General features: G+C 45.8%; 1 protein-coding gene across 2 annotated transcripts in view; it reads right to left on the bottom strand.

The window, feature by feature from the left end:
• Nucleotides 1-9904, bottom strand: part of TTBK1 (tau tubulin kinase 1) — a 66907-nt gene extending 57003 nt beyond the window's left edge. The window contains exon 1 of one of the 2 annotated variants that reach the window (XM_010217440.2): nt 9797-9904. Coding sequence is in view for 1 of the 2 variants with exons in the window: in XM_088531251.1 (XP_088387377.1) it covers nt 132-182 (51 nt within the window). In the remaining variant the exon portion in view is untranslated. Of the gene's footprint in view, nt 1-131; nt 614-9796 lie in introns of those variants that run through there. The other variant, XM_088531251.1, reaches the window with a different exon arrangement.
• Between the last annotated feature and the right edge of the window lie 9513 nt (nt 9905-19417).

Below are 19417 nucleotides of genomic sequence, written 5' to 3'. Positions count from 1 at the left end.
TGCAGGAAAAGAGGGGAGGGAGGGAGAAAAGACAATTAGTGGAGGTTGTGGCAGAGGTGCACGCTGCATCTCCCCGGGTCTTGCTCATGACTCAGTCAGAAACAGTCTCTTAGGAAAGGAGGCAAACTCACCTTGCAATCGCCTGAGCTCGCTCCATGCATAGGCTTGGCAGACGCAACCATGCTTCAAGTCAGCAGCAAAAACCAAAAAGGGGGACAAGTTACTGGCTCTACCATGCAGGAGCCCAGTGCTCTCAGGCCTCACAGCCAACAAGTCAAAGGGAATCTAATGCCAGATTATGCTGCGAGAGCTGTAATTGCACCAGGCAAAAAGCTCTTGCTTCAACAGAGCAGCTGCTGCACTGGTAGTTTTTATGGTTGTCACTGGATGGCATCCAACACAAATCAGGCAGGTTTGCCAGGTACTGCATTCAATAAGCCTAAAAGCAGCTGAAAAGGGTAGAAGGGCCTTCAGAGAGCCAGACACTATCACCGTGACGGACAGCCAAGCAAAGAACATGGGGATGGTTAGAAAGGGCTTCAGCCATAGGCAGATTAGTCCTTCTTGTAACACCCGCTACTAAAATTATCACGTTAAAGTTCAGAAAGATACCTTATTCTATGGTGTTTGTATCTCATCCTCTGTCTTTATAGGGAGTTCAGAATAGCCTAATCTGAAATTAATTTGGGGTTTGAATATTTTGATTTAATTCTTTTACAGAAGTGATTTTCAAATGTGCATTAACTCCACTTCCCTGGAAGCAAATGAATTGAAACAAGACCTTCCTCGGGCATTTTGTCTCTTCCTGTAAGATAATTTTTGGCCTTGGAAACAGTCCAGACTTCATGAATCTTTTATTACGTTTTCTTGGCAGTTCTGTCTTCCTTTCCCAAGAATATTCCATATTTTCCTCCCTAGAAATGATTGTCACTGCAGTGCTCTGACTGCAAAGTTAAAATCAGGTTAAAAATCTACAGACCAAATTAGGAAAAAAAAATATTAAAAAGACTAGAGCCAGCCAGTCAATCATCACACTTTTCCATGCCAAAAAAGAAAAATCACTAGAAAATGGAGATAGAATAAAGGAAAAAAAAAAAAGGCCACTTCCTAATAAGAAAAGGACAGAAAAGGAAGGATAAGAAGCAGTCAGCAGGTAGCACACACGAAAAGGCAGTAGATAAAAACGTTACAAAGTGCAAGACATACAAAGGATGATCAGAGACAAGACGACCAATGTCTCAAAGGAAGATCTGGTTCTAAAAATGGAGGACAGCTACACCTGCAGGAACCCAACAGCAGACCAATGCTGCAAGAGGGCTGCACGTTCACATACCCCAGCTTCTGCTGGAGTACAATCAAAATGATAACAAAGAGAAGAAGAAATTGAATCTTAAAGACATTTCAGAAGAAAAGATGCTTTGACATGCTCCAAGTCCTCAAATAAAAAGGCCAGCAGCTGCAGGGGTTAGCAGTTCTTCCAGCCTCCAAGCACTGAAGGCAATAAGCAAACTGGAAAGCTGTCCCCTGAGAAAGGGCAGACTGTGCTTGGCAGCACAACGTATGTATGTGCTGCTTATTCCCAAAGACCAGCCCTGGTGCCATTCCCTGGCTCCTTTCTGCTACGGCAGAAGAGCTGCACTGCCTGCCCTAAGCTACCAGTGACCTTGCCCATGCTGGATGCCCACAAAACTATTTCTAAGTTGGACATCATGAGTTTCGCATGCTGCATTAGAATTATTTGCTAGGTTTTTCTCCTGTTCTTTAATAAGAGTCATTTAACCACCATCAACGCTGAAAGAATATGAATGAGCCCAGCACTGACAGGAGTAGAGGCAAGGATGTCCTCTCTGCTCTTAGGAGTCTTTGCCAGACATTGCTCCATGGAGAGAACCACAGCCCACTGCAAGCCCTGGCTTGCAGGCAGCTGAGGATCTGCAAGGTGGACTTTTAGGCACAACAAAGAGAGAATTTGGGAGTTTTTCCAAAGATATAAAAGGTCAGTAATGCTCTAATTTCCACTTTGAAGCAAAGTATCTAAAGCGCATTGGACACGATGCATTTACTAGTGAGGCATCCACATAATGAGATTTCAGCGTAGTGATTTATGGTGGAAAAGTAATTCCAAGGAATAATTTCAGAAGAAGGGCAGAGCATGAAACTTGATGTCCAAAGCTGGGCAACACAGAAATGCTTTTTCTGGTACTCTAATTCACTTTCCTTTATCTATTCTGTACAAAGACATAAAGTTTGTCATTTAAAGAACTCGCTGCAAGAAGTTTTACTGGCTTTGAAACAGAACAAAAATCTCAATTAGAGTGGGACAAACGAATCATCTCTCATTTCAAATTCTGATAAGGAAATTATTCTCTTGGGGCGCTACTGCAAATAGCGGCCATTTGGCAATATGAAATTATAGAACAAAGTTTTTTGATCTGCTCTGCTTGGTCTAGGCAGAGTGATGGAGGCAAATCGAAAGTCAATTTAATTACAGCCTGAGCCAAATTTCAACATGTTTTAGATCACAGTAGCAGTACAAAGCAGTGCTAACACACCAAAAATCCATTCCTGGGGCAGTTGTTGGCTCACCTGAGTAACACTGCTCCGTGTCTACACCCAAAACAAGATGTAACACACGTCACAGATCTCCATAAATGCCACTGAGAAGAAGGGGTGAAAGTCACTTTTGAGAAAAAAAAAACTATATTACATGTTTAATTTATGCATTATTTTAATTTCCTCTAGATTATTATAATACAGATTAAAGACCGTTTGACTAACATCTGAGCCTGCAGTTTGCTGCCCTGCTACAGGCTGAATTATCTTGCTAGAGCAGGCGCGGAAATGAGGGGATGAAGGTGGATTAGTGGAGGAGAGGAGAGGCACTGTGGTCTCTTCTCCAACACACAGCACAGAGCAGGCATCATTTCCCAGCACTAAGAGTTAAGCTGTGCTCGTCGAAAGAGAGATGCAAGGATTATAGCGTTCTTGATCGCCAGGAAAGCTTTACCCAAGTCAAATAGGGAACAAATGTTATGAACTCTTGCCATATCTGTGTAAGTTCTGGCTTTAAGAGATACAGCCAGTGCAGTGTAAGTGTACAGAACTTGAAGACAGAGACTGAGAAGCCAAAACCCTGACAGACACCACTTTTCCCATAGGAAAAGTTGGTCGGACAGGAAAAGATTGCACCCTTTTCCCAGGAAGCACACAGAGCTCAGCAAGCTGAAGATGCTCTAAAACTGGTTTCCTAGAAACATGTGAAGCACTATGAAAGCAGCCGTGAGAAAGAAAAAAAGAATCTTAAAAGGTTTATAAATCTGGTGTTGGCCTTTTTAATTTTGTTTAATAAGCTAAATAAAAAAGCACGCTGAAGCATGCCACACTAAACATTCGGCACGCTGCTCTGCTGGTTGTGCCTTCTGCTTGGCATCAAGACAGCTCCAGTCAATAACACACAGGGCTGAGGGGTCTCTTTTTAAGGCAGCCTGCAAGAAAACTGATGCAACAGAGCAGCAATTTTTGAGCTAACATGAAAATCCAGCAGAGAAACATGATGATGATAGGCACGGAAATAAGCTCTGGAAGAAAGCCTGTAAGAGAATTATTTCAGTGAAGGGCCTGATCCTCTCACCTATTAAGCTGGCACATTTTTCTTAGATATCTCTGCCCTGAGATATTTCTCAGCTCCTGTATTTATCAGCAGGCAAACTCAAGAGGAAACAAAAGTAAGTGGCAATTCATACAGCTTGTTAAGCTGCTGAAGTCCTTGTCACAGGAGCTGTAAACACTAAAAGCTTAAATGGATTCAAAAACAGTCTTGACAAATTCATTAAAAAAATCCATCCATCAAGCACTCTCACACACAAAGATCCTGTCTTTATCTTAGAAATCCTCTCAATAATAAATTACTGAATGTGATAAGAGTATTCTGAGGAGTCGTTGTATCTGCTTTCCTTTATCCTCTACCAGCCAAATTTGGGTCTGGGCTTGGGATATGCCTCAGTATGGACAGACTTGTGTTTTTAAATTCTTTCCATCTTGCCAAAGTAACCGATGCATCTCCCTGATTCCTCCAAAAAGGTTAGAGATCAAGCAATAAAAAATAAATTAATAAATGTCACATATTTGCAACCTAATCACCTATCTTATAAGATTCTCTCTCATGTAAGCAGCACTTTAAATATCTTTTCCCATAAAACTGTTCACACATTTTTACAGGATCTTCACATTCTTCAAATAAATTGTTTTTGGAACCTTTCTTGTAGAAATCTCTAATGCATATATGAGAAGTTACTTATGTTAGGTGCATTTCAATCCCAATATACTGTGGTAGCATTGCTGCAGCCAAACCCAAGCAAACATTAACTTGAAAATTCAGACGCAAGGTGGTTGTTAAACAGCAGAACAAAGCTAGGGAGGTCTGTCTCTCACCATCTTACTAAAGGTCCTGGATATTCTTAAGTGTCTTAATCTCACTGCTGAAGAATTGTAATATCCCTCTTTATCTCAAGGCACATCCTCACCTCTGGAAGCCTACAAATTAGAACAATTAGAACAAGTGAAGTTTATTTAGATCGCTGAAGCCCAGGACCTTCTGGGCTTGACCAAAGTGTCACCCCACCACCAACACAGGACCCAGCCGAGCAGCAGATCCCAACGGTGTTTCTAGAAAGCTGATGCAAACTACATTTCTTCATAAGGAGAGACAAAACTAGATATTTGCAAAAATATAGAACCCCAGCCAGCTGCAGTCTAGAAAACAGTTAAATCTCTCTTTCTGATACTTAAATGGGAGGTCAAAACAAAAATTGTAACTAGAATTTAAATCTGACCAGGCACCATGAATGTTGGCTTGAAACAGCCCACAAACAAGCAACTTCAATAGCATTAGGCTGGAATGAAACCATGGGGCAGGGAATAAGAGGAAAACATAGAAAGTAGGACAGGGAGCGCGTAAGAGAAAAGACAGTGGCGGTTTGGGGTTTCCAAGGACAACTCGGCAGCAGAAGGGGGCTCAGTCAATGCCAGCATTACCCTGGGGCCTACAGTCCCTCCTGGTTTTACAAATCTCACCTGCTTCCAAGGAACAATTCCAATCATAAAAGTGAAATCTTCCACATGAAAAAATAAAAAGCCTTTGCATAATAAAGTTGTATCACACATAAGCATTCTATTGATACAGGAGATATGCCTATGACAGTATAGGAAACAAGTTGATTAAGAAATACAGCCATCTGTCAGCCCTGCAATACATTGTACCTCCTGCAGAATATGAAATAACAACTAAAAACAGTAAAACATACACTGCTTGGGCAGGTCTGACAGCAGGAGCTTCCAAAGTATTCAACTGTTTCCTGTAGACATATATTGTTGTTCGTTCCCTGCTTCTGGTGTAGCAAATTCTTAGATAGCAGACTCAAATCCTAGCAAGCGAGGCTTAAAGTCTCCTTCTCTAGGAGATATTCTTCTCATGGGCACGCAAGTGCATCAACTTTACAAATTCTGGATTTGTCTTTTAAAGCACCTCATTTCTGAGCAAAAAAAAAAGGAAAAAAAATGAAGGTGAAGTTGCACAATATTAGGACTATTTTTCACCCTTCCATTACCATTCATGACTGATGTGTCTGTGACAGAGAAAAAAATAGTGCTGTAATCAAGACAGACAAATCTAAATTCTTTGTTAACAACAGACTGCACTAAACAGAACGTACAAAAATATACTAAATATGATAGCAGAAGCTCCCTAACAGCACTACGATACAACCTGGTTACGCAGCCAACCAAACGTAGTTTGGCCGCTGCAATGATTCAAGTCTCTGAGTATGACCTAAGCAAAACAAAACAAAAAATTTCCAGACCATAATTTCTTATTGCCAGGGATTGTATGAGCAAACAGTAAAAGCAGTGGGCGATTCCTGTTCCAAAACCACCTATCTGCAGGGAGAATCAACACAGTTGCTTTACCACAGCAAATCTTTAAGCATGTACAACAGGAAAGAGCACCTGCACTCTTGGCAGTTTATCTGAACCTAAGCTTCTACTATCAGTCTCTTGGAAAAAAAGGAGTAGAATTTGAGAGGAATATCCATTACCTTCCAGTCTCTCTGACAGATTGATTCAATTTTTGATCTAAACAGGAAATTAAAACCTAACATCAAGAAATCATAACCAACACAGCTTCTACCATTGTGGTCAACATTTGCCTGCAGTTTAAATATATGTACCTGAAAACCTAATACTGATCCCAAAATGCTTCTGACACCATCAGGAACATCTCACAGAGGCACATTTTCACCAGCAAATCTAATCCTAGAGCAGTTTGCTTAACTGATGCTCAATATAATCCAAAGGGGATTCAGCTCTGCCTGGAGCAGGCTTTTGTGGGAGCCTGTTATTTATCTTTCTTCAAAGGTAGCCATTCTGAATCCCTCTTCTCTTTACAGCTGTGGCCAACCATACCTTCCTTGAGACCTTACTCTTGGAGAACAATTTGTACCTTAAATAACCTACCTTAAACAGACATTTGGTAAACTGCTAACACCTGTTACTTAATGTTCTCAAACGGATCCTAGTTTGGGGGTTATTAAAATGTTCACAACTTGAGGCTAATCATTTTAAACATCCATACCAGGAAAAATAGTGCTCATCTCACCCATTAAAACCATTATATTATAGAGGCATGTCACCATAATTATAAAAGATTCAAAGAAAGCTATCCAGATGATAGGAACACAATAGCAAGTACCTGCTCATAAATTACATTGTATTTGATATTTTGATTAAAGTTCTGGGAGCTGGACTATTTTGCAGGGAAATCCACGTGTTTATAGATCTGCTACATAGCCCTTGCTGCCAAGAGTTTTCTGAAATTTAATAAAAATTAGGATAAGTGGCAACTGCCACTTGCTGCACTGACATGTCATACCAAACTAAATAACACTAAATGGGACGTAAAAATTCTTCTAGCTTTCAAACCCACTGCTGATCACAGCAAAGCTTCTGTTTATAATTAGTCAGAAGAGATCTCCTGGGACTGACAGAAATGTTTTATCTTGTCAGCTCTTAGTCACTTAAGATCATCTCTTGCCAGCACTTCTACTGCTATTTTTTTTTCTCCTTCTTACATGCTTGAAACATGCTCAGTGGAGAATGCTCAGCTTTCCTATGCACCCTGTTTTGGCAAAATTTACAGTTACTTTTTCTGATTCACAGCCTTACATTTTTTTTTTTAGTTTGCTGACAGCTGCTGATGTGCCTCAAGGTGATGTCCTCATAGCTGACCTACTTTTTCTTGTATCCTTTGGGAATCCTCATATAGTCCATATCAGAGAATATTTGGGAATATTTGGGAATCTCCATATCAGCCACATCCAGCACTTTTTCCTCAAAGGCAAAAACTCAAATCCCCAAAGCCATAAAACTTGGTTTTAAGCTTGGAAGTTCAAATTTCGTATTTATTTGAAGGGTCTACAGTTCTAGAGGAATTTGTTTCCTTTGCAGTTGATGTAAAGATAATACTAACAAAAACTAGTAACATGAAGACAGGTAATGGCTGCTGCCCATACCTGTTTATGTTTGAACACATCTTAAAAAAATAAAACTCTTTTATATGCAAGCAAGTTTGCTTTCTTCTTTCTGCACTGCCTTCTAAGTTAGTTATCAAAGGAGAAATGGTGCTCGTGTCACTAAAAGATTAAATACTAAAAGATTAAAAGATTATGGAAGAGCTCTACAGATGTGTCTTGGTTGCCTCTACATAAGCCATTTCCACGTGTGTCAGTGATGGTATCTGTTCCACAACCCTCAGTACCTGCTTGCAATTTCCTAACCCACCCAAATAATTCGCTCCTATCCACATTCTATAATAGGTTCTTTCTATCTGCTGAGTTTAATAGTTCTCTGAATACGTATCTTCTAATTTTACCATTAAGTCTTTCAAAATATTACACTGGATCACTGTTCTTGGCAGAAAAGTCTCTTGAATATTATTCTAGCAGGAAAAAAAAATCAAAAATGTGTTTTTTCAGGACAAACTCAGTGTCATAATACATATATTTATTGTGACCTTTAATTTGCCAGAGCAGTACTAGGTAACTGGATACTGAGAATTTCCTATTACAGAACACAGATGGTCCAAATTTGTTTCTATTTAAAAGAGCTGTATAATTCAGGCGCTATTGCTATCTAAAATGAGATTTTTTTTTTATCTGAACATATGACATAAGGTTTCAATTCTGTTCATAACTGTATTAAATTTTTGGAAAACTACATTAGGTACATGAGTGGGCAAGTGCTCACAATTTTTCAAACTGATCTCAACGTGAAAAGGGTAATTACGCATTTTGTGCTCAACATGCCAGTGTAAGCTGGCTACCAAGGAGCATTTTTAATGATACTCCACAGACAGCACAACTGCTACTTCAAATCCAGCTGAGGCTGGTCGGGGTGGGAGGGTAAAGGAAATAAGGAAATCATTTAATTACACACACACCATAAAAAACCAGCAACAACAAAAAAGAAAAAAAAAAGCAATAGCAAAAGAAAAAAAAAAGTTTGGCAAAGAAACAGCAACTGCGCTAAAAATATCCTCTCCTGAGTTGGCAGAAAAATTGCAAATAGGCTGCAAAGACCAAAGCAATCGGATAGCCCCGAGGCTTGGAACCCAAACGCCTCCTGTCATTTCCCTTGTACCAGTTATCTTAAGAGTGAGAAAACACTTGACTAGCTGCACTTTGGATTTGCACCTTTTACTGGGCTTTGCATCTTTTGAAGGCAAAGTCCCTTAAGCCTTGTCTTTGCTGCATACAGATTCACTATCCCGGCTCTTAATGGATACAGGAAGCAAAGAGACAAGAGAAGAACAGAGTCAAGCAAACCCAAAAAGTGCATCCTAGGCAAAATGCCTCTCAGTACAACCAAACTCAAACATCTAGAAACAAGTCATATAGGTCATGCCTACAGGCACAGCATTGCTACAGATACAAGTAGAGAAAAGCAAGGCAATTCCATCCTTGTCCCTTGTCTACCACTGGTGAGACAGAGTAGAATACTGTCTAGTGCCAACATCCACATCTAATGGTCCCCGAAAGGCTGAAAAAAAATGACTTTCTAGCCACTTAAAAAACTAAATTCTTTAAAGTGCATGAATCTCATCCAAACAGCAAATGAGAAGCAAAGCAATTCAGTATAGCAGTAGCTCCCTATGGAGAAAAACCAAAAAACTACAGGGCTCTCCCTGTCCGCTCATCTGCTGGAAGTTGAAGCTAGACAACTCCAATTTACTTTTTTCATGTGAGTATTTTTTTTTTCTTTCAGAAAGCACCTAGAACAAGGGAGATGGTACATTTTAGATCTCTTGTTCTTTTCAGATCAAGGTTGGGCACTTTTCAAATGATATACTTTAGCAGCTATATACTCTACTTTTATTTTTTATTTTATTTTTGACAGAGAGGATGGTTCTTAGATACAAATGAATTATAGTTGAGAATGATTGGCACAGTAGTACACTACCTACAGTCCCCCCTCCGTGAGGCCTATGAACAGACATTGATCCTGGAGCCACAGCTGCAGGTTCCTGGTTAGCCAATCTATAAACTACCTGCAATGAAGAGAAACAGTTTCCCTCTCCCCATCACCATTCCGCACCCAGGAGCCCACCAGGAGGAAGCTTGGTGGCCTATTCCAGCAGCAAGTCTCCTTCTTATCATTATGGTTGTCATCTCGGCCTAAAGCTGCTTTAATTGATCCATTCTAGAGGCAGTTAAACACAAGTGCCAGCACCACAAAGGAGCAGTACCTCAGATCCATTTCAGCATCTGTCAAGCTGCTCTCCACATCTCTCTTGATTGCAGAAAGCCCTCAGCCTTGCACGAGATCACAGGACGCAGCCACTTCTGTTTCAGAGCAGCGGAGTAACTCTGAAGCCAGCTTTTCTTTTCAAGGAAAGCAAAATTTAAAGGAAACAGTTAGTTTTGTTAAACTACTTCCTAATCCCTAAACTACTAAATTTTAGATTCTAAAGCATCAAGATTCTGTTAAAATAATTAAGACATGGAATTAAAACAGTTGACACGTCATAACACAGCGTTGCCCCAAAGACGACTGTTTTCTGACGTATTTCGCATGATGACAAGCCACTCTTCCTCCTTCATAAAACGAGGAAAGCAAAACATGCAATTCAATGAGGCACCAATCTGAAAGAGCATCAACCCGACACCTAAACGAAGGTAAAAGCTATACAGCTATACAACCTCTTTGTTTGTGTGAGCAAAGCAAACCGCAGGAATTTAAAGGATAGTTTGCCTCTAGGTCAACCAGATGACAGAGTTCCCAGTCCCTAACTCCAGACAGTCAGGTATTAAAGTGGCACAGAGGATATTGGAAGGCAGTTTTGCAAGAAGACCTGGTTGTATAGACCTCAATCATTTCTCCCCTCAAGTAAGGTCAGCAAGGAGAAGATGAACAAAGAAATGACTGTTTGTTGCTTCTTCCAACGCCTTGAACACATGGCACTAGGCAGCTCTAGTGGGTGGCAGGTTTGAAACAAATGCAAAGCACAGTTGGGCCTGCTGTTCAACGCTGTGAAAATTAAGGTTTACACTGGGTCAAAAAGTAACTGGACAAATACAGAGAAGAAAACCAACCAACCCACCACCCACCTCCTTGCTGTAACTAGTAGAGGACAACTGAATCAAAAGGCAAAAGCTCTATCACCAAGTCACTGACTGGAAGCTGAGAAGGGACTCCTGGAAAATGGCACCATCCCATGGGCTCTACACACTCCTGCTGCCCCCAGGCACCCAGTGCTGGTCACCCAGACAGGAGAACGCGCTCTGGGGTCCAATTCAGCACCACCTCTTTTATACCGTATCGTGCCACGGAGCAGCTGGTGAGCATGCTCCGTATGGTTGCCAGCGATATAAAGGCCAGATAACCTGGACAAAATCCCAAATTTTGTAATTTCTGATGAGGATATGAAAGAAATAGCAAGAAAAAGAAGAAAAAAAAAGTCAAGAGCACTTTCCTTGGTACTCGCATGGAACCCTCAAAAGCAAACAAAGCAGACAGGCCTGCGTATTTGTACAGAAACAGGCCTCAGAGGTAAGATGAGTGAACCAGAAAACACACATTCAAGCAGGAATATTAAGCAGTAGGTACCTCAGCAACTTGATAAAAGGACTGCATTCCCTGGCCTTTCTGGGTACAAGGTACATAGAAAAAGACCAAATAAGACAGATAAAAGTCTCAAATGAGATAGATAAATGAATTGCATCAAGACTAAGTGGGAAAATGCAGTAGTAGAGCTACACCGTTGACTGTCTGACCAGCATAGTATAACAGCCATAATTTATTGAGGGAGAACAGAGAGGTTGTGCAGCCGCAGGCAACTGCAGTTTTGTCATGGAGTTCAGGACATGTGACCAAGATGAAATTTTAAACAGCAACTAGAAAGAGCCAACCATAATTTTTTGAGGAAAAAAAAAAGCAATACCTTACTACTTCTTTATGAGTGCATGGGACCTGGTTCTAAATATTACTGAGAAGCATTCTCTAATATTAACAATGATACACTCAAATTTGGAATCTTTTTGCGGACAAGAAAAATTTGCTACAGCATTGATGATTACATACTATATAAAGAACATTTAAAAAGCAGCCAATAAACTGCTTGCAAGGGGCAAAAGTATTGCCTGGACACTCTATTTCATTGACACTCTACTGCAGTTGGAGCAGAAATACCACCTAGCAAAAAGACCTGTCTTTAACAGATTTGCTTTTCCTTGGTCCTTTTAAATGCAGCAGTTTAAATTCTGAGACCTTGCACAAACAAAAGGTTTATATACGTAAATATATAAAGGAGATATATGCAAAAAAGGGAAACAGAACGGCACAAGCTCTTCCAACTTGCATAAAATATCTTCAGGAAAAAATAAAGAGATGAAGCAAATCACTAAGGATATGAAAGCTACATGTTTCTGTTGTTCCCCAACATACCAGATCTGAGACCGGTCAGAGAATCTACCGGATGGCAGACGAACAAGGAATGAAAAGATTGCACAGAGAAAAGATAAAGGAAGACACAAAAGATTTTTTCCCTTTGGTTTACTTTAAAGAGCTCTGCAGATGATACGGAAAATGAGAAGAATGTGCACTGGACACATTCAGAGAAATTAAAAATAAAACTGGAAAAGAGATGGGAGAATTCATGCTTCATAGACCTCTGCAGGACTGAATCTGTTAAGGAAGATTCATATCCTCCTAATCTTTCCTTAAGTATCATTTCTTGGTCACTGTTCGAGAAAGGACTGGACCAATGTGGGCTTTTGGCCTGACCACTCAGGTTCACAGCCCTATAATCGAGCTCTTTTCACCAGGGCTCAACTCACCTGTTTTGCTAACTATCTTTTCACACGTGACTGCCAAGCCACCAAAGGCTCTGGCCTGATGGCACGTCTTGCAGCGGTTCCTGTCTCACGGATGGTAGGGAATCTACCTCCTACTGTACTTTCACCTCTCATGCTTGAATCTGGACCCCTTTCTATGGCTGGGCTGCTCAGTTTCTCTGCAGGGAAAAAAACCCTGCAGCCACAAGCATTGTCTCTGCTCACCACCGTACCCCTACGGCTCGAGTGTCATGCGTCGGCCCAAGATCTGCAGCTTGTTCTTTTCATACCATTCAGCAAAGCGCAGACAAGGCTTGACACAAAAAGGAAAGGTTTCCAAGCACAGCTTACTTGATCACACCTACAGTCTGTCACTGTCAAAGTCTCCCTTCTCAACTACAAAAAAAGACCTTTCTCCATGTGAACGGTTCTCAAGTAGTGAAGAAGACTTAATGGAAAGCAATATGCAACTGGGTAAGGCAAAAAGGAATTGCAAGTCTGATGAAATAAAGCTGTTCAGGTGACTATTTTTTCCCCATTAAGCCCAATATACTTATCTGCTGTTCTCCAAGAAGTTGTTTGACAGATGAATTATTCAGCATTTGATATATGTTGAGCTCCAGATTGGACTTTTAATGTTAGATGATTTCCCACATCTTTTGGGATAACAGCCATGGGGCTCCAGAGCGTGACACATAGGCTATTTGCAGATCCTGTTGTGGAGAACATCAAGAGCTGGTCTTGCACGAGCTGGACGAGGACTGCCATCACCTCGTTTGACCTGGCGACACTCCAGCATTCAAGGAGGTCTCAGCTAGGGGTTGAGGGCATAGCATATAAATGACATCATCTCCTTCAGCTCCCACCTTTCTTTCCTATGGTTTCAATGAACATACAACAGACGCCCATGCTTGTCCTGGGCTCTAGGAAGAAAGCCTTGTAGCTGGCCTTGCTTGGTTCTCCCTCCCTGAGCAATCTTAGGGCTTACTCCATTCAGACCACATTTCAAAAAGATGTTTCAGGAGATTTCAGGGGAAATAACTACTCTATTTTTTTCTTTCTTTCTGACAGAAGAGGCAAGCACTAGTTGTGCCTATTCTGTATTTCCTTCACTAAATCAGTTGAACTTAAACATCCTTTTGTACAGCGGGCAGCTCAATTGCTGAAGCTTCTGCAATTGCTCCAGCTATGCCTTGCAACAGTTAGAGGAGGAAATGCCCACAAAAGATGAGGGTTTGCAAAGCCCATGTAAAAACATATTCCCCCACGAGGGCCTATTTTCTGTCTTCTGCTCTGCTGACTGCTTTTAAAGCGAACCAATGTGATTGGAAGGTCAACATGGAGCTGTAGCAGATAAACTGTGCCTAGGTCCTCCCCAGGAAGGAGAGGTGTCCCTGCTGGGGTCAGCCGTCCCTCGTACACGGAGACCTAAGACTGAAGGGGAAAACTGACAAGTCAGCTGGAGAGGAGAGCCCATAGCAAGACCCATGAGAGAGCAGCGGGCTACGTAGTGGGCTACAAAGCACCGTGCAGTCTGTGGGAGAAGGCAAGGAACAGCATGAGGAATTCCAAGACTAATGCTAAATGAGAAAGGGGGATACAGCTCTTCCTGAGTACATTTGAGCACTCCTGCTCTGCAAAACTTGGCATACCAACAGCCTGGTTTAGAGGAGAGCTTCAGGCTGCCTGTTGTGGCAAAGACACCCTTGGCTAGACCCCTGCACTTCTATGCAGAATCAAAAGAAATCTGGGGTTACGGGCCAGGGGAATAAACAGATGGTCAGCATGGGGGGAAAGGGACACTTCACTGACAAAGTCCTAGGAGCTGTTGAAATAATTTCCTACACCAAATAGAATTTTTTTGGAGGTCCAAGTACATCGCTGAGGATATGACTTTCTTCATGATAACTATTCCAAGAAAACAGAGGAGGTGGGGATGCCTGAGCCGCATAAACACTGACCGACAAGGCGACGATAATTCCCCAGGCTTTTTTTCTTCAGAGAGAGAAGATGAACTCTGCCCTTTCCTGGATGAATATGATCTATCACAGACCATGCAACACTGTACAGAACGCAGAAGTAAGATGAGTAAACACGACACAAGCCCATGCACGTCTTATTGCAAACATTTCTGCTCTTGCATCTTAGGCACATCAACCTGTTATGAGCTGGATGACCGCAGGCACACAAGAGCCCTAAAAAAAATCCCCTATAATGCTGAGAAATAATCTCTAAAGAAGTTGCGGGACTGAAATGTGGTAACAACTACTGAAATGGTACTGAAAAGAATCTGGATGGGCCCCTGCCCCTAAGTGCTAGTGTGAGGTTGCAAGCACCATACCTGGTTTCTCATACAGCGTGAGATTAAATGTCAGTCATACAAAAGAAAAGGTGAAAGTTAGCTCACACTCAAAGTGTGATTCGCCAAGGAAGTTTGTTGTTAAAAGGCAACAGTTTCAGTAACAAAAAAACACAAAAAGAAAAAAACAAAACACACGTGCTACAGTAAAATTAGGAACCCTTTCTTCTGTCAATCAAATTAGCAACACTTTCTCCTCTGAAGCCCACAGAAATTCAGAAAAAGAGGACAAACAATTTGTGATACAGCTGGTCTAGACTGCTCAGAAACACATCAACAAACAGGTGCACAAATCATCCCCCAAAACACCCGGGGCAACACTGATATGCGACACTGTCCCTAAGGCCTCAGGGAACCCTCTGGTTCCTCGTGAGAGACCAGATCCGCCTCAAGGTCACGGTGTTCATCTTGACGGTCCGGTGCAAGTTAGAGCTGGATAACCGGATACCTTCTCTCCCTGGACGCAGGGGATCACCTCACGACTGGCGACGCATCCGCCAACGCGAACTTGGGCAGCGCGGGTAATAAGGACACAGCAGCACGAGGGTTCAGCCTGAAAACCCGCAGGAGACACCGCCACGCTCGGAGAGGTGGCACCTCCTGCCCGTGGGACAAGAAACTTTTGGGGTCCAGCACCAATGCGGAGTGCCAGGGAGTCGCCCCAAGGGAAGGCAAGGGAAGAACCCCCTCCTCAAGCCTCTGAGCACAGGGCCCGTTTCCCCAGCTCCAGCCGAGCGCGAAGGAGGCCCCTGTGGAGGACGCTCGCCCGTTACCTCATGCTGGGCCTGGCTGCAGGAGCGGCGCCATGTCCCGCCCGGGCACGTCGAGGCCGAGGCGCGGCCACGCGGCGGACGGGCTGGCCGGTGCCCGGGCTGCCCCGCGGGCTCCTCCGCGTGCCCGGGGCCAGGCGAAGGCGGCCCCGCCGCGCCGTCCCCCGCACGGGCCCGGCCACCCCGCTACGGCAGCGCGGGCCGCGCTAGGGCGGCAGCCGCCGCCCCTCCCCGCGCAGGGCCTCGCCCGGCGCCGGCCCGCGCGCAGCCGGCCCGGCCACGAGGCTCGGAGCCGCGGGGAGCCCCCGCCGCGCCCGCCCCGGCCCCCCGGCCCGGCCCCGCACCTCGGGCCGCCCCGCCTCCCCCGCCGAGGAGGTGGCCGCGTCCGCCCCTGCACTGCAGCTGCCGGCACGCCATCCCCCGCTCCTCCCCCCCGCCCCTCTCGGCAGATGGTTCGCCCCACCCCGGCACGGCTTCTCATTGGCGGCCGCGCCGCCTCGAGCCCGCCCGGCTCCCGGGGCATCTTGGGAAGGTGAGTCCTCGGCGCGGGCCCACTCCCCCGTTGGCTGCCGGCCGCGGGCGGGGGGCGAACTACAGTTCCCGAAATGCTCCGCGCGCAGCCCCGGAGCGGCGCGGCCCGCAACCCCCTTCCCCCCCACACCAGCCCCGCGACCGCCCGCGGGACGCCCCTCCCCCCGCCAACGGCCGGCGCGGCCCCGCGCCGCTCACCTTGCCCCGCCGCCGCCTCCCGCTGAGGCCGGCGTGGGCCGCGCATGCCCCGCGCCGCTCAGTGCCGCTCGCCGGGCTCGGTGGCGCCGGCCGCGGGCGCTGCGGCTGCGGCTGCGGGGCGGGGGAGGGCCGGCCGCGGGCGCATCCTCCCCTCGGAGCCGCGGCGGGCGGCGGGAGTCGCCCACAATGCAGCGCGCGCCGCGCCGCCAGCAGCAGGCTGACATCACCCGCGGCCGCCGCCCGCCCCCCGGGCCCGCCCCGCCGCCCGCTGCGGCCCCGGCCTCCGCGGCGCTTCCCGGCCGCTCGCGGATCCCACCGGCTGCCGCAGGCCGGGTCTCCTGCCCCGCTGGAAACGTCCCCTGCGGGCTGCGGGGGGACTCCGTCCCTGCCGTGCGGAGGCTGCGTCCCGGTGTCCTTGGTAGCCGGGGCATCAGCTGCGGGAGAGAGGCCCGCGCGGGTCACCCAGCGCTGAGCAGGGCGGCCTTGGATCTGTGTGGTCACTGTGGGGCTGTCCAGCAATAACCAGGCTGTGTCTGAGCCCGGTTCCTGCCCTACGGTCCGAGCCTGAGCTGCGCGTTGACCTGGCTCAACTTTCCACCTAGCTCACCGCAATCCTGCCCGTGATGTAGACTCGCGGCTGGAGCCGGGTGCCATCCTCGTGGCTGGCTTGCCTGGGTACCGAGCCCTGCTGGGCTGGTGGAGCCCTGGGCCTGAGGACTGGGTCACTGGCCTCCTTTCCATGATCCCCGCATAGAATCATAGAATCATAGAATGCTTAGGGTTGGAAGGGACCTCTAGAGATCATCTAGTCCGACCCGCCTGCATACGCAGGGACACCTAGAGCACGTGGCACAGGACTGCGTCCAAGCGGGTTTTGAAGATCTCCAGAGAAGGAGACTCTACAACCATGAGGATGCCTCTGATGCAGCCTCCCACTCCAGGTAGGACTAACTTCACAGTTAGGTCAGGGTCTTGTTCAGGCTGGTCTGGAAGATCTCCAAGGCTGGAAATCTGTACACATCACCTGGGTTGGCTACTGGCAACAGCGGAAGGGAGAGTGCAGGCACTGACAAGACAGGAAAGCCAGAGAAAACAGTCATTCCTCTTCTTTCCACGTTGGATCCAGAGGCCGTCTCAAGGCACTAGCTACACCAAGGAATGACTCTCTGAGCAGTGGAGACCACAACTCTTTGGGAGTCTCCGAAATCCAAGGATAGACTCCTGAATTGAAACATAATGAAGAGAGAAAGCAATTCCATATCATTTTTTTTCCCTCACAGCTTTTAAATGGCTACAGCCTTTGCTGTTGGGCTGTAAATCCAGATTAGAACTGTCTGCAAAACCAGTCACAGGAGAAAAGGATGAGGAAGTGTAAAAGTGAGGAAAATGAGGTCATTTTGATTCCTTTTGTGTTTCCTTTGGCATGGGAGACTGCGTGCGTGTCTACACAAGGAGGCACTGCGGGGTTTTCTGGTACTTGACATAAGATAGGCTTTCTCGTGGGGAAGCCCTTGGGCTGTGTTTGTGGGAGGATCTGTGTTCTGCCATTTCTGAATGCCTTGGTAATTAATAGATGTCTCCACTTTGCAATTTTATTTTACATTCTCCTCCTGAGCTACTTGTCAGCCTGTTAGATCGGAAATTCATGCAGTGAATGCGAAGGCTGTGACACACTCCATTTTTACCGGGAAAGCAGCAGAGAGGTGATATTCCCTGTCAAAACCAGCGGAGGACTGAGGGCACTGGCTGCACGATGCCAGAACTGCAGATGAGGCCTCCCCTTCAGGGCCTTTCTTCTGCCACATCCCTGTTCCTCACCCACTCCGGTAAATCCTCCGTGAATCCAGCTGCGGAGACATGGGCAGTCCAGGAAGAAGCTCAAGGCTCTCTGAGAGCACGTGAAAGTCCTTCAGACATCCCAGATGGCTGGCGTAAAGAGCGCAATGAAAACCAGGATGCACTTGGACAGGAGGTGCGTTATGGTGGGGTGTTTTTTGTTTTTGTTATGTTTTGGTGCTGAAAAGAGGGCTCATTTTTAAGCTACCCTGAGAGAACCCATTTTAATGATGAGAATTGTTGTAATTTCCCCCTGCTTTTTTTCGTTAAACGCTGGCCTTCACTTCCAGAAAGTCCTACCTGGGAGAAGCAGCCATCGCAAAGTCTCAGATCAGAGTCTCACCTGCCCTTGTCCTGATAAGCAGCCCAGCTGGATGGGGAGACCGCGTGACCTCCAGGACTGGATCGTGACCGTTGAGGATGTTAGGATTTTTTTTTGTGTGTCTGGGGAAGCACGAGAGAGGAAAAAAAAAAAATGAGAGGTGGAAAACGAAAATCAGCCTTAAATGGAGAAAACTGGAGAATGGCAGCGTTCCCAGAAGATTTCAAGGTCTGCAGCAGTCTAGGCAGATTAAATAGCTAGGTTCTCAACCCCCCAAAATTTAATTTAATGCTCAGTTTTTGGATTTAGGAAACCAAACAAGCCCCCATTTGTTGCTTTCATAAAAAGCATGCGGCTGGAAACTTGTTTGTTTTTCCTTTTAAATAAAATTTGGAGCAATTCTTGGGCAAACCAACCAAATGACCAACTTTCTGTACTGCTCTCCGGCACAAGGTGGCACACGTGCAATTGGTTATAACTCCTACCCCCTAGTAAATACACACGTTCAGAAACCAGGGAGGATGCAAAGAATTACACTAGCGGTGCAGCAACACCTTTGACTTTACAAGGCAGCTGGAGTATGTTCGTTCCCCTGTGCTAACTATGAAACACAGCTGAAAACATCCAAAGTGCTAAAAAAAACAAATCCCGATAAGATCTAGGTTATTTGCCTAGATAAGATCTCTGGTGACATTTCTATGGTAGGGAAATTTGCAGAAAACGCTGCCAAGGTCAGGAAAGGTTCAAAGTGGGCCAGAAGGGCAGGTTGAGGTTGTTGCCTGGCGTGTGACGTGCTTGGACCGCAGCAGCTCGCGCGGCTCTGCCTGCCTGGCCGTGACGGTGTCCCCGGGGCCACGGGTAGTCGTGCGGGTGCACCCGGGGCTCCGTGGCGACACGGCGGCTGCTCCGGGCCCGGCCCGGGGCGCTCCTTCCCCGGCGGGAGGTGTCTCCCCGCAGGGGTGTTGCCGCGGCCGGCGGGGCGGCGCCGCGGCCGGCGGGGCCGGGCTGTGCGAGCCCC

Source organism: Tinamus guttatus, unplaced genomic scaffold (assembly GCF_059628265.1).
Source record: "Tinamus guttatus ecotype Peru unplaced genomic scaffold, ASM5962826v1 Tinamus_guttatus_pri_ptg000403l, whole genome shotgun sequence".
Taxonomy (NCBI): Eukaryota; Metazoa; Chordata; class Aves; order Tinamiformes; family Tinamidae; genus Tinamus; species Tinamus guttatus.
This window is presented reverse-complemented; position numbering and strand designations above follow the sequence as displayed.